Source organism: Theropithecus gelada, chromosome 16, assembly GCF_003255815.1.
Source record: "Theropithecus gelada isolate Dixy chromosome 16, Tgel_1.0, whole genome shotgun sequence".
NCBI lineage: Eukaryota > Metazoa > Chordata > Mammalia > Primates > Cercopithecidae > Theropithecus > Theropithecus gelada.
The window spans coordinates 53,045,497-53,058,518 of NC_037684.1; the positions used below are offsets into that span (position 1 = coordinate 53,045,497).

Consider the following 13,022-nt stretch of genomic DNA (forward strand, 5'->3'; position numbering starts at 1 on the left):
CTGTTCAACAGAAAGAGAACTTTGCAGCTGTATTCAAGTAAGCAACAAAAGCAGAGTGAACTTTCATGGAGTTAGATTGCATTGAGACGAGTCAAGTTATGGTTCAGGTCTATCTCTTTCATTATATGTTTCAGTTGTCCTGATTCAAAATCTAAATAACTTAAAGGGTGAGTTCATGGAATTAGAATCTTAACACCGGAATAAAAGGGTAGCCTGCGTACTACGATCCCAGGGAGGACAAGGGGTCACCCCCACTTTCATAACGTGGCCTGACCCTTTTCGACCGCGGACAATTGATTCGAAGGACGCCGGCTGTCCAGCCCTGGCGGGCCACTACTGACCTAGTCCTAAGTTAGGAACAGCCCTGCAAATCGCCCCCTCCCCCTCCACTTCATCAAAATCGGGGAACAAATACAGAAAAAGTGCAGCTGGCTTTCTACCTACACGTGCCCTAAAACTCGGGGACTGGATCCACTTTTCACAGCTGTTTAATAAGAACTCCGGGCAGTTCGTATTACTTCTTTCTTAGAGTGCTTGGTGGTTTCAGTTAATGCATTTTCCTCTCTCTCGCTTTTGAGGGGAAAAGCCTGGGCTGCCGGGGTTTGTGGGCCCCTCCCCCGGACTTCATCTTCCTTTCCTCCCCCAGCCCCCGACCCGTTTTGCTCCAGTCCAAAGCAGAGCGACTCCCCCACCGCCGAGGAAAAGCCAGTTCAAGAAGCCGGGGGAGGGTGGGGCCCCGCGCGCCCCGGAGGAGCGCCCCTCGAAGGCGGGGGCAGGAAGCGGCCGCCGCGCCCCGTCCCGCTTCCCTCCCTTAGAGCCAGAACAATGGCTTTTTGCCCGGAAAACGGAGTTGGGAGCAAGGCCGGGCGCGCCCCGGGGACCACGCGGTACTCGGTGGGCGCCTCAGAGCCGAAGCCCCTAGGCACCTCCTCCCCCAGCCAGGGGCCCACCCGCGCCCCCAACCCCGCGCCCGCGCCCCGGCCCCAGCCCCGGACCCCGCGCGGGACCCCCCACCGGAGCGCGACTCCCAGCCCGCCGCGGACAATGCACGCCCCGCCCCGCCCCGCGCCCGCCCCCCCTCGCTGATTGGCCCGCACGGGATTTGGGCAGCGCGCGGGGGCGGGCGGCGGGCCTGGGCGCGGGCGCGGAGAGGCGGTGCGCGTGCGCGGGGCGGGCCGGCGCCGGGCGGGGGCGGTGCTTTGTGTGCGGCCGGCGGGGCGCGCGGCGGTGCGGCCGGGCTACGGGCGGCTGGCGCCGCGGTCGGGCGGGCTGCCGGGCAGCATGGAGGAGTTGAGCAGCGTGGGCGAGCAGGTCTTCGCCGCCGAGTGCATCCTGAGCAAGCGGCTCCGCAAGGTGCGTGCGGCCCGCCCGGCCCCCTCCCGCCGCCTGCCGCCCGCCGCCCGTCTGGCTCACGGCCCCTCTTCTCTCCCCGCAGGGCAAGCTGGAGTACTTGGTCAAGTGGCGCGGCTGGTCCTCCAAGTGAGTCCCCCGCGACGCTGCGCCCGCCCTGCCGCCCCCTCGCCCGGGGGTGGGGACGTGGAGCCCTCGGCCGCGCCGTCCGGGGGCCTGGGGGCGCCCGCGGGCTGAGCGGGAAGTTCGCGGGGTCCCCGCGGGCTCCTCCGGCTCTGAGGGGGCGGAGGCCGCCCGGCCCGAGGTTGCCCTTTGTTTACACGCCCGCGGGGGAGAGCTGGGCGGCCCCCCGCGCCGGAACCTCTTCGGCCCCGGCGCCGCGCTCCCCCCATCCCCCGCCCCGGCCGGGAGGGAGGCGCGGGATGCAAGCCCCCCTCCTCTTGGCTAGATTCTCTCTGCTGTAACCTGAGCTTCCTATTGATGGATGTGGGGTTTCTTTTTTTTTCTTTCTTTTAATGGAAGGGAGGGGATTTGGCATCCCCGGAAGGGGCTCTGTGCACAGCTGCTCCCGCGGCCCCGTTTCCCCGGACCGCGCTCTTTCTTTGCTACCCCTCGAGGTGCCCCGGCCCGCGCGCCACATTGTTCTGGATCTCGGGCTGGGCGCCTGTGCCCCTCCCTGCATCCTGGACCTGCCTTCCCTTCCTTCTCTGGCTCCAGGCCAGGGTTTGGGGGATTCCCTCTCTGCAACTTTGCGTTTTATTGGGATTTGTTTTTCTCCCAGGCAGAGACTGTGGGAGTCCTCTTGTGGCCTTGTTTTAATTGGGGAGTTGGAGCGGCAGTTTCCCTTTGGGTTTGAGGTTAGAGTGCTGGGTTGGTGGGGGGTGGCCAGCCTCCAAAAGCTGGGTTTGCACTTTGAGAAGTGCCATGGTGCTACGGTGCCACAGCCATCGGCCTGAGTCTAGGAGTGGTGAGGGCGGGCCCGCTCGGGCTGCTTTGCAAAGCCGTGATCTTCAGCCTGGCGTCTAATGCTGCCCTGCCCTCTGCTTTGCAGACATAACAGCTGGGAGCCGGAGGAGAACATCCTGGACCCAAGGCTGCTCCTGGCCTTCCAGAAGAAGTGAGGACGCTGACAGCACTGTGGGGAGGGCGTGGGGGAGGGATGGTGGCTGGTTGCAGAGTCGTGCTGGGCGCTGCTCGCCTGCCCGGAGGCTGGAGCTGGGGCTGTGGTCTGAGGTCCCTTAGCAAGATTGTCTCCAGGGCCATCTCTGTGACTGGCTGTAAAAGTCCCCAGCCAGCCCCTCTCCCACCTTCTCCCAGCCAGCCTGTATCCATCCCTGAGAAGACCCCAAGTAAGTTCCGCTTTGGTTTTTCTGACAGCCATACTTGCAGAAACCAACTTTTCCAGTTGCTTCAGATAAAGATGTAGCTTCTCTTGGCCTTTTCTGCTGAGTAACTTGCACATGGCGCTAACAGAAAACCAGGATAGCAGGTTTGCCACAGTGACGCAGGCCTGCCCTTCCAGCCCTGCACATGTGTGCCATCAGGCAAGAGAAGGCTCAGAGAGGGAGCTGGAACACACAACGTGCGCTTGTGCCTATCGTGGTGTCTCTCAAGAACGAAACATTTATTTTGCTCTGGCCTGCAGCATACGGTACCAGGTAGCCCCATGGGACCGGATTGGGCCAGACTTGCTTCTGTCATTGTAGATGTCATTTCTATTTTTAGGTAGGAAGCTTGGGTTAAGAGATAGGCCTCCTTGAGATGTTCGAGGGCAAGGGGTGGTGAGGAGAGGACAGTGGATGTGCCCACCGCACCCCAGCATGAAGGGCCAGGGAGTGCCACTCAAGCAATGGCAAGGCGTGGGGTGTTTCACTGACAGCTCCCCCTGGCTCCCCTGGCTGGACTTGCCCTGTGGATAGAGGCAGAAGAATTGGTTGCCGGAGTCTTTCCCAGCCAGGGTCAATCTGACAGGTTTGTTCTCTGGTGGCGAAAGGCGCGTTCCCTTTTTTCCGCTGTAGCAGAACATTTTGGGTCTTCCCAGAGGGGACATGACAGTGGGGAAAGAAGAGTTTTCTGATGGGGTGAGTAAAAAGAAGAGGAGCCTGTGCTTGCTTAAATCCCTTTGGAAAATTGTAATGGCAACCCATTGTCTTGTGTTGTTTCCTGTCTGGGTCCTGTGAGCCTTGGGGTGGGGGAATGGCTTGACCCACTTCAGAGGTTGGTACTTTTCTCTGCATCTAACACAGTGTCCTAACAGTTGAGAGAGATTGTGCCCTTGCCCCTGGTTTTGGTTAGAGCAGAAACACCTGAGATAACAAGAGTTTAAAACCCATGGGTGGCTTGGATTACATCGTGGAAGAAAGAAAACGGAGAAGGTGGCTGTTCAGCCCTCTCCATCCACCAACACGCTAGCTCCCTCTGGGCACTGGGAGCTGGCCGTTACCTGCTTGGTATTGGAGGGGGTGGGGGTGTAGCCCTTGGCGACGCACAGGCTCACAGCACTCCGTCCACAGGTTAATGTTTCAGCGGAGGAGATCCATGCAACTCTTCACTGGCCTTTTAGGAGATTTCGGGTTAAGGACCAGTACTTAATTGGAGTATGAGCTTTGCCTGGTACTGATCAGAACTGCGTTGAGGAGGTTGTCTTCCAGGCCCCAGTGAGATGGTGTTTGCCCAGTGTAATTACCAGGGACCCTTCCCTTGAGAGTAGTCTGAAATAAAGCTTTCCCTGGGGGCTGGAGGTTCTACTAGCGCTTCATGACCCAGCAGGTGTGGAGGCTCTTCGGGGGGTACTGAGGGTGGGGCATGCACTGAGCCCTGCCTACTTCAGAACTCGGCTCTTTTGTTATCTCCCTCAAGAGTAGAGTTTAGGAACAGAGGTATTTTTAAAAAGGAAACAAGGAGAGTCATATGCCAGCAGTCAGGCTGTGCGAGGGCTGGAGGGCAGAGCCCATGTTGCTCCTTGCCTGGGTGAGGGTTTCATGCATAGGCAGCTGCCCAGGGGATTGCTGGCATCTCCTTGCCCTGGGCTTCCTTCTCCTATTGAAAGTAAGTAGGTTGGACCGCGTGGCCACCAAGGCCACTTCTGGTTAGGATATGCTAGAATTTCCACGCAGCAGTGCACCGGCAGGAAGCTGTCTTAAGAGAGGTCGGAGAAAACTGGGGTATCATCGTTTTCCCAGCATTGCTTTCCTGTCTTCAGCTTGTTCTTACCCAAATGAAATGGGATGGCTGGTTACTGACCCTAGTGCAAAAAATGGGGTCTGACCTCTGCCTTGGGTATTTGATGATGTGTTTGCAGCAGACAGGATAAGCTATTGCAGGCCGACAGGAATAGGGTGCTGGAAGCCATAGAGTCCTATGTGATAGAAGGGGTATGCACTAGGGCTTCTCCCCCATTAACTAGTAAGTGTGCCTTCAGGGAACATGAGAAGGAGGTGCAGAACCGGAAGAGAGGCAAGAGGCCGAGAGGCCGGCCAAGGAAGCTCACTGCCATGTCCTCCTGCAGCCGACGCTCCAAGCTCAAGGTGGGTGGCTGCGCCAGGCGTACTGACCCCACCTCCCAGCACTCCCTTGGGGTAGGGGGCAGGCAGAGGGAGGGTTTGGGGCCCTCAGGAAGGGGGTGGCACTTCTGCCAACAGTCTGTCCCTCTACTCGGGAAACAGGAGCCCCCTTTCTTCCTGCCTCTCAGCTTCTGCTGCCCAGGAGCCCCAGCCGGCTGAGAGTTCCTCCCCGCCCCTCCCAGGGGCTTCCTGCTTCAGCCTGTCTTGCACGCCTCTCTGCTGGGTGGCAGGGTCAAACTGCTGCTGACAAGCACTCTTCACTCCCATGGGGTCCAGAAAGGAACAGGAAGCATGCGTACAGTAGGTGCTCATAGGATTGCCAACTAGATGTGACCCACAAGCCCAAGATTTTGGGCTACTCCAGGCCCACCTGTGAGTGTACCTTAAATCGAGGTGGCCAGAAAAGGCAGGGCTGACCAATAGCCAGGGGGTGCCGGAAGGGGCTTTGGAGGAGGGCAGAGGGACTGTGGACTGATGATGCGCTTCGGCCGTCTCGGTACCGTCCTGTCACCCCGCCACAGGTATGCAGGCACCCCTGGGGTCCATGGCAGGGCCCCTCCCTTCCCTGAGGACAGGTGAGGCAGGACAGGATCAGGGAGGAGGGCCTGGCCTCAGTCCCGGGTGCTGCTTTGATTCCCTCCTCCCGGCACTGTCCGTGGACCTCTGCATGTTGTGGCCACGAGCTCAGTCACTTACAGAACCCGCCTTTCCAGGAGGATTTCCTGAGTGAACGGGATTCTGTGCTGTAGAATCTTGTTGGCTGGTCTATACTGGCCTCACATTGTCTTGAAAATCTTCCTTTCGAGCAGGATGGTGGGGCTGCAGAAGTCCTGCCGACTGAGGAGTGGCTACAAGGCAGTGATTGACGCCTTATTTGAGGAGGTTTGAGGAGATCACTCCTGTTGAAGTCGGGAGAATGGGGTGGTAGGGAGGCAGTGTTGGATCTGACTCCCTAAAGCTCACGCTGTAGAATTCTGATCCAGCAGGCAGCATGGGAGGCCTATGAAACACGAGGACACTCTTATTTAATATTTGGGGTGACATCCAGAAGGCGAGGAGGGCAGTGGTTTGTTTACCTGTGTCCTGTAAGGCTCAGACTGGGAAATGGGGATACCGAAGCCCACTTGGTTTAGGCTGCAAAGCTGTGTGTGCTACTTCATATGACCTGTAACCTCCTGAGTCCTGATAACTGTGATGCTCTGGATACCGTTCCCTTTGAACGTCTGCTCTACAGCCCGGAGATAAATCTGCATTCCCCGTGAAAGCTGATGGTGGACCGGGATGTTATGGTGTGGACTTCGTCCGTCCTTATTCTGACTTCATTTTTATGAGTCACCTATTTTTCTCTCTATTTTACCTTTGATTTTGCCTCTCATGGAACTGTGAGCGTGGTGAGAAGTTGCTCCTTCCTGATTGCTTCTCTGGTCTGGAAGCCACAGGAGTTGATGGCTGCAAGGTGCCCAGTGTTCCTTGGGGACAGCATGGCGCTCTGGACCCTGGGAGCAGGCAGTGGAGGTGTGACACCTTATCTTTTTTTTTTTTTTTTCCTTTGAGACGTAGTCTTGCTCTGTCACCCAGGCTGGAGTTCAGTGGCACAATCTCGGCTCGCTGCAGCCTCCACCTCCCAATTTCAATGAAGCAATTCTCCTGCCTCAGCCTCTGCAGTAGCTGGGACTACAGGCACGTGCTACCACACCCGGCTAATTTTTGTATTTTTAGTAGAGACGGCATCGCTATGTTGGCCAGGCTGGTCTCGAACTCCTGACCTCAGGTGATCCACCCACCTCAGCCTCCCAAAGTGCTGGGATTACAGGCGTGAGCCACCACACCCAGCCAACTTCTTTATCTTTTTTCAGGAACCTGATGCTCCCTCCAAATCCAAGTCCAGCAGTTCCTCCTCTTCCTCTACGTCGTCATCCTCTTCCTCGGATGAAGAGGATGACAGTGATTTAGATGCCAAGAGGGGTCCCCGGGGCCGCGACACCCACCCAGTGCCTCAGAAGAAGGCCCAGATCCTGGTGGCCAAACCCGAGCTGAAGGATCCCATCCGGAAGAAGCGGGGACGAAAGCCCCTGCCCCCAGAGCAGAAGGCAACCCGAAGACCCGTGAGCCTGGCCAAGGTGCTGAAGACCGCCCGGAAGGATCTGGGGGCCCCAGCCAGCAAGCTACCCCCTCCACTCAGCGCCCCCGTGGCAGGCCTGGCAGCTCTGAAGGCCCATGCCAAGGAGGCCTGTGGTAGCCCCAGTGCCATGGCCACCCCAGAGAACCTGGCCAGCCTGATGAAGGGCATGGCCAGTAGCCCTGGCCGGGGTGGCATCAGTTGGCAGAGCTCCATCGTGCATTACATGAACCGCATGACCCAAAGCCAGGCCGCCAGCAGGTTGGCGCTGAAGGCCCAGGCCACCACCAAGTGCGGCCTTGGGCTGGACCTGAAGGTGAGGACGCAGAAAGGGGAGCTGGGAATGAGTCCTCCAGGAAGCAAAATCCCGAAGGCCCCCAGCAGCGGGGCTGTGGAGCAGAAAGTAGGGAGCACAGGGGGTCCCACACACACCCATGGTGCCAGCAGGGTACCTGCTGGGTGCCCAGGCCCTCAGTCAGCACCCACCCAGGAGCTGAGCCTCCAGGTCTTGGACTTGCAAAGTGTCAAGAATGGCATGCCTGGGGTGGGTCTGCTTGCCCGCCATGCCACCGCCACCAAGGGTGTCCCAGCTACCAACCCAGTCCCTGGGAAGGGCACTGGGAGTGGCCTCATTGGGGGCAGCGGGGCTGCCATGCCCACTGACACAAGCAAAAGTGAGAAGCTGGCCTCCAGAGCAGTGGCACCGCCCACCCCTGCCAGCAAGAGGGACTATGTCAAGGGCAGTGCTACCCCCAGTGGGCAGGAGAGCCGCACAGCCCCTGGAGAAGCCCGCAAGGCAGCCACACTGCCGGAGATGAGCGCCGGCGAGGAGAGCAGCAGCTCGGACTCTGACCCGGACTCCGCCTCGCCGCCCAACACTGGTCAGAACCCGTCAGTGTCCGTTCAGACCAGCCAGGACTGGAAGCCCACCCGCAGCCTCATCGAGCATGTCTTTGTCACTGACGTCACTGCCAACCTCATCACCGTCACAGTGAAGGAGTCTCCCACCAGCGTGGGCTTCTTCAACCTGAGGCATTACTGAATCCCCCGCGCTACCAGCTGCCCGGTCTTCCTCCCCTTCGCTGCCTGTGGTTTTGCTTGGCTAACTGACTCCCAGCCCAAGCCCCCTCGAGTCTGGGTTGGGGAGGAGGAGTGGGTGGTCTCCTTGATGGGCAGACTTGGAAGGGGCTTCTCCCCTCATCCTGCCCTGTCCCACGAGGTAGGGCAGGGGGTCTCGCTGCCTTGTTGGTCTCCACCGTGTTCCTACCTCTGCAGGCCTCTTCGCTCTCGCCTCTTGCCTCAGGAAACACAGTGGCACCTGTGGCTCAATGTGACTGTCTTGAACAGAGCAGGCTGCTTCGTGGCTGCGTTTGAACTGCTCCTCACTGGCCTGTGTGACGGCATCACTGCTTTGCTCCCTGTCTTGCAGGGGCTGAGGTGTCAGCTGGGGCATCTGGTGTGTCTCGCTTTCAGCCCTGGGGTGGGCAGAGAGTATTGGGGGTAGGCAAGGCCAGTGGGACTAGTGTTCCCTCCACCTGGTGGGAGCTTTTGGGAGATGGGATGAGCAGGGGCGGGCCTGGCTAGCATTGCTTGAACCCGCAGTGGTGAGGTGGGGAGCTTGCCCCTGACAGCTGGGGGCTGGCTGGGGCCTTACTGTGAAAGGACAGTGGCAGGCAGCTAGAGTAGAGCAAGTCCAGGAGCCCTAAAAGGCTGGTTTTGTGGCCATCTAGCCCCAATTCAGGGTGGCATCCACAGCCCCCAAACAGCCTGCGAGCCAGCATGGGTGGGGAGGGGGTGGTCCCACAGCTAGGTTCCACCCGAAGAGCCTCCACGCCTCGGAGCAGGAGAGGCAGGCTGTGGCTGCCGCCCTCCTTCCTGACCGGGTCCCAAGGAGAAGTGACTCAAGTCCCCTTCCAAACCCAGACCCACCCCCTGCCCCAGGCCCACTGAAGCATGTTCCATTTCTAGAAAGCCCAGAGTTCAGTGTCCCAAGGAAAACCCAAAGTGGAGGTGCTCAGGTCCAGGGGAGTCCAGTGGGCAGGAGCCTTGGCAAGCAAGCCCCTCCCTCCACTCTCAGCATCTCCCTTTTGCTAATAAAGGACTGGCTTTGTGCTAATGGCCCACAGACTGCCCCGGAGACCTGGAGGACAGGAGTGCTGGCACTTGCGAGTCGATGGGCCCGTCTGTCGGCTCTGCCCATGCTGCAGGTGTGTGCTGTGGGTCCTGCCTAAGTGGATGAGGCATTCCTTAAGGAATATCACTTTCCCTGACAATCCCCCACACCTTTAGGTGCTCCCTGCTTGGCTCCTTTCCAGCTGAAAAACTATACCTGTACCATTTGGGAAGCTGGACAAATTCTAGGGGACCCACCCGATAGAGGGCCCTGGGAAGCTGAATCTGTCAGCGTTGGCCCTGAGGCCCCTGTTAAGTTTGTGAGCCACCTCTAGGTGGCCACGTCTGGGAGCTACCTTGTATGGCTTCTGACCAGTATCAGGATTTCTGTTCTGAGAGAGCAGCTTGGGCAGAAAGGCAGGGCAGCCCAGAGGTGGCAGCGGCAGGCAATCTGGTCACTGGGTCTTTGTGATGCCAAAAACGGGGGTGGCGTGGTCACTTTGTGTTCCTCTGATTGGATGGAGTCAGCGCGCAGGCATGGGGCTGTATTCCAGTGCCTGACTATAGGGAAGGCTACCCTTCCATGGAGTAGCCCAGACTTCGGGAATGGGCTCTGTTTTCCGGGGGACAGGCCTACCGGACTGCAAGACCCCCCAGTACCTCACCGTGCCAAATAGGAAGAGGTGGCCTTGGTGTAGCCAAATTGATCTTAACAGTGTGCCTTTGGGGATGGACCCATGTCCATGGCTTCATTGAGGGCCAGCCCACAGTGGTGGTGGTGGCTGCCACAGGAATGGTGCCCGCCTCGGCGAATTGAAGGGCTGGGGGTCCCACATAGCTAGGCCCGAGCTGGAAGCAGACAGTAAGGAAGAGCTGCCCCCAATGGGAGAGGGAGAAATTCCAGCTCACCGTGCATCCTGGGAGGAGGCATGGATCCTGGCATGATGGGCCTCGGGCACCAGCTTCCTTGTGCCCAGACAGCCAAGCCTGTGACTCTTTCCTGCGGAGCGCTGTGCTACCTTCAACGCTCCAAAGCCAGACTAACAGCTCTCCAAGCCCTTGGGGTGACTCTGTCCTTCCAGGAGCTGTTGGAGAAATGAGGATCTGTCCCTGGCTGCCTGTCCTCCCCAGCAGCCAGGTCTCTCCAGACCCTGATTCGGTGCCTTTCTGCTTACCAGCTACTTCAGTCCCAAAGTTTGAATCTGCAGATACCTTACTCCCAGCCACTTTGCCTTCTTACTGTGTCGTGTGTGTTTCCTGGTGCTTCAAGAGCGTGTGCACGTGTGCAGGGCAAGGGCCACCACTGGGAACTGCACCAAATGCTCAGACTTGGTTGTTTTACGTTTACCAATAAATAAAAGTAGACTTTCTATTTTTATTTGCTGCTATTTATGTGTGTGTGTGTTTGTGTAGCTAGGTGTCTGGCACATCTGACAAGATGCATTGTTGCTTTTTTCCCAAAGGTCCCACAGGAACTGTGGCAGTGTGTATGTGTGTAATGGTGTGTTAACCCCATCTTGTTTGCTCCTGTATTGAATAGGAAGCAGTGGCTAGTCTGTCTTCCTTAGAGGTGTTGGCATATTTTCATATGTATATATTTTGTACCAAAAAAGAGTGTTCCTTGTTTTGGTTACGCTCGAAATTCTGACCTAGTTGGAGAGGGCTCTGGGCCCAGAGCTTTCATTAAGGGGAGACTGGGGGAGGATCAAGCTTTGAACCAAAGCCAATCACTGGCATGATTTGTGTTTTTTAATTAAAAAAAAAAAAAAATCATTCATGCATGCCACTTCTAATTGCTTTCAACTATGGCTGTTTGCTTTCTTAAAAGAGAACAAAAGTAGATATGTTATTGCCCTAGGAGAGGATCTGTGTTGAAACAGGACAGCAGCCCAGGGCCCACATTTAATTAGGATCAATCAGTTCAAGGAAATGTTTCCCCCAAAAAGCCCCTGATGGTGTGGGGAAAGGGAATGGAGTTGGGGACAGGTAGTGCCTAGACGACCAGATTTTACTCAAGTGCATCCCATGATTCTGTTGATTTTCTAGCATTTTTGGAAAACTAGCAAAGTTGCAGAGTTTTTTCTTTTTTTAGACTGATGTTAATTTATTTTACAGGGGAAAGACAGCAAATGGCGTCAGAAGATTTTTGTCCTTTTGTTATCTCTTAGTATATCAATAAATTTTTTAAAAAACTTTTGGCCTGGTGTACATCATGAGTGATCCCTGGAAACACAATAGACTCTGCTCTTTTCCTTTCTTGAGGCAAAATAACTCGTCTGGACATGGGCTGAATACTTGTGGCACAGAAAAATCAAAGCCTGGGAAAGGCTTGGCCGCTTGCAGAGGGTGCAGAAAAACATGTGTTTCCAAGCAAGGGATGGGGGTTTAAGAGTCCATATACCAGTGGTTCACAACAGAGAACAATTTGGCATTGCAGGGGACCCTTGGCAGATCTGGAGGTCTTGGTTGTCACGCTGTGGGGTGGGTGCCATTTGCATATAGTGTGTGGATACCAGAGAAGTGCTGCTGGATGTCCTGAGGTGCACAGGACAGTCTCCATGACAGAAAGAAATGATCTTTCCCAGCGCGTCAGTAGTGCTGAGTTTGAGAGACTGAATTAATGGGAAAAATAGAAAAAACACAATGGCAGGGATTGGGGACAGGGGCAGCGTTACCGGCATCTGTTAGGTGAGGTCAGGGATGCTGCAATGTATAATCAACTCATTTTTGAGACTGCTCCCCTTCCAGAGACATTCAAAGTTAAACCAAAACTCTCCCTCTCCCCGCCCCCACAATATCCAGAGAAGCTATGTTGGAAAGCCACTCAACCCCTTGAAGCCACCACATGTGCTAACGCTTTACAAGGAGGCAGCCATAAAATTCCAGAGGAGTCACTGTGAGTTAGAAGCTACTGCAACTCCTAACCCAAGGCTCGCGAAAAAAGAGGTGATTTGCTTATTATAGAACGTTCCCCGACCCCTTAAGGCTTGCACCAACCTCAGCATGAATTTATTCATAAATTCCAGCCTCCAGGGAGGACAGAGTTTCTTTGAAGTGAAGAGGGAAGCTGGGCCTAGATGTTGCGGTCACTGGGTGAAAAGCTACTTGGGGCCAAGGCCTGAGTCTTTTGGTTCAGGAAAGCGTTCCCCCTACAGATGGAAATGTGACCCCCAGCACTAGTCCGCTCCAGGAAGGCCTGCGAATTCGAAATCAGACTGTTGCAGAGAAAGAAGACTGTTGGTGGGCTCTCTTTTGCTGCCTTCGCAAGTCTCTGGCTGTTTTGTTTTGGAGAAAGTGGGCAGGGGCGACCCCAGCGAGCCTGTCCTCTGGCTTATGAGGGCTGCAGAAAGCGGCTGGGACCACCAGGAAGGAGCAAGTTGGCCGAGCAGGGACAGGCGCGGCTCCCGATGCGGAGCCAGGCTTTCCGGAGAGCCCGTTTCTACGGGGATTCGGCCAGACGGGTGCCGGGCCGAGCTCGCTCGGCCTTTGTTAGTTTCTGCGCCGCTGATGTGATCGCCTAATCCAGTGCCCCCTCAGAAGAATAGACTGGGCTGCCGAGGGCCCGGCCCCAAGCCGCCGCGACCTGCCCGCGGGCGCCGGGAGCGATGGATGCGGAGGGGCTGGGAGGACGGTGGTCCGGGCGTGTGGACCTCTCCGTCCTCCCCTCCGCCCTCGTGGATCCAGCGCCAGGGCTCAGGGAGGACGCAGAGGGGCGCCCGTGGTGGTGGGCGCCCAGGCCGTTGGGTGGGGGTTAGATAAGGCTTTCTCAGTTAGGGCTCGCAACCAGAAAGCTACTGGCCCCCCGGGGGTAAGGGGTGGGCGCGGGCGACCCGGGCCGACGCCGCCACCTGTAGAGGGCGCGCGCATCCCACCAAGGT

The 13,022-nt window shown here is 57.2% G+C and overlaps 1 protein-coding gene across 1 annotated transcript; it reads left to right on the plus strand.

Annotated features, from left to right (window-relative positions):
* Positions 1-1,224: 1,224 nt before the first annotated feature.
* CBX2 (chromobox 2) lies at positions 1,225-11,329 on the plus strand. The gene is made up of 5 exons (XM_025363818.1): positions 1,225-1,353; positions 1,436-1,479; positions 2,402-2,467; positions 4,772-4,877; positions 6,770-11,329. The coding sequence occupies exons 1-5, from the start codon at positions 1,282-1,284 to the stop codon at positions 8,072-8,074; spliced, it is 1,593 nt and encodes a 530-aa protein (XP_025219603.1). The 5' UTR covers positions 1,225-1,281; the 3' UTR covers positions 8,075-11,329.
* The last annotated feature ends 1,693 nt before the right edge of the window (positions 11,330-13,022 follow it).

What these genes read in the sequence shown, in the direction of transcription:
- CBX2 (XM_025363818.1), top strand. Translation starts at nt 1,282, where the DNA reads ATGGAGGAGTTGAGCAGCGTGGGCGAGCAGGTCTTCGCCGCCGAGTGC. An exon ending in TGAGCAAGCGGCTCCGCAAG is followed by an intron (nt 1,354 to 1,435) that starts GTGCGTGCGGCC and finishes CTCTCCCCGCAG; the next exon opens with GGCAAGCTGGAGTACTTGGT. An exon ending in GCCGACGCTCCAAGCTCAAG is followed by an intron (nt 4,878 to 6,769) that starts GTGGGTGGCTGC and finishes ATCTTTTTTCAG; the next exon opens with GAACCTGATGCTCCCTCCAA.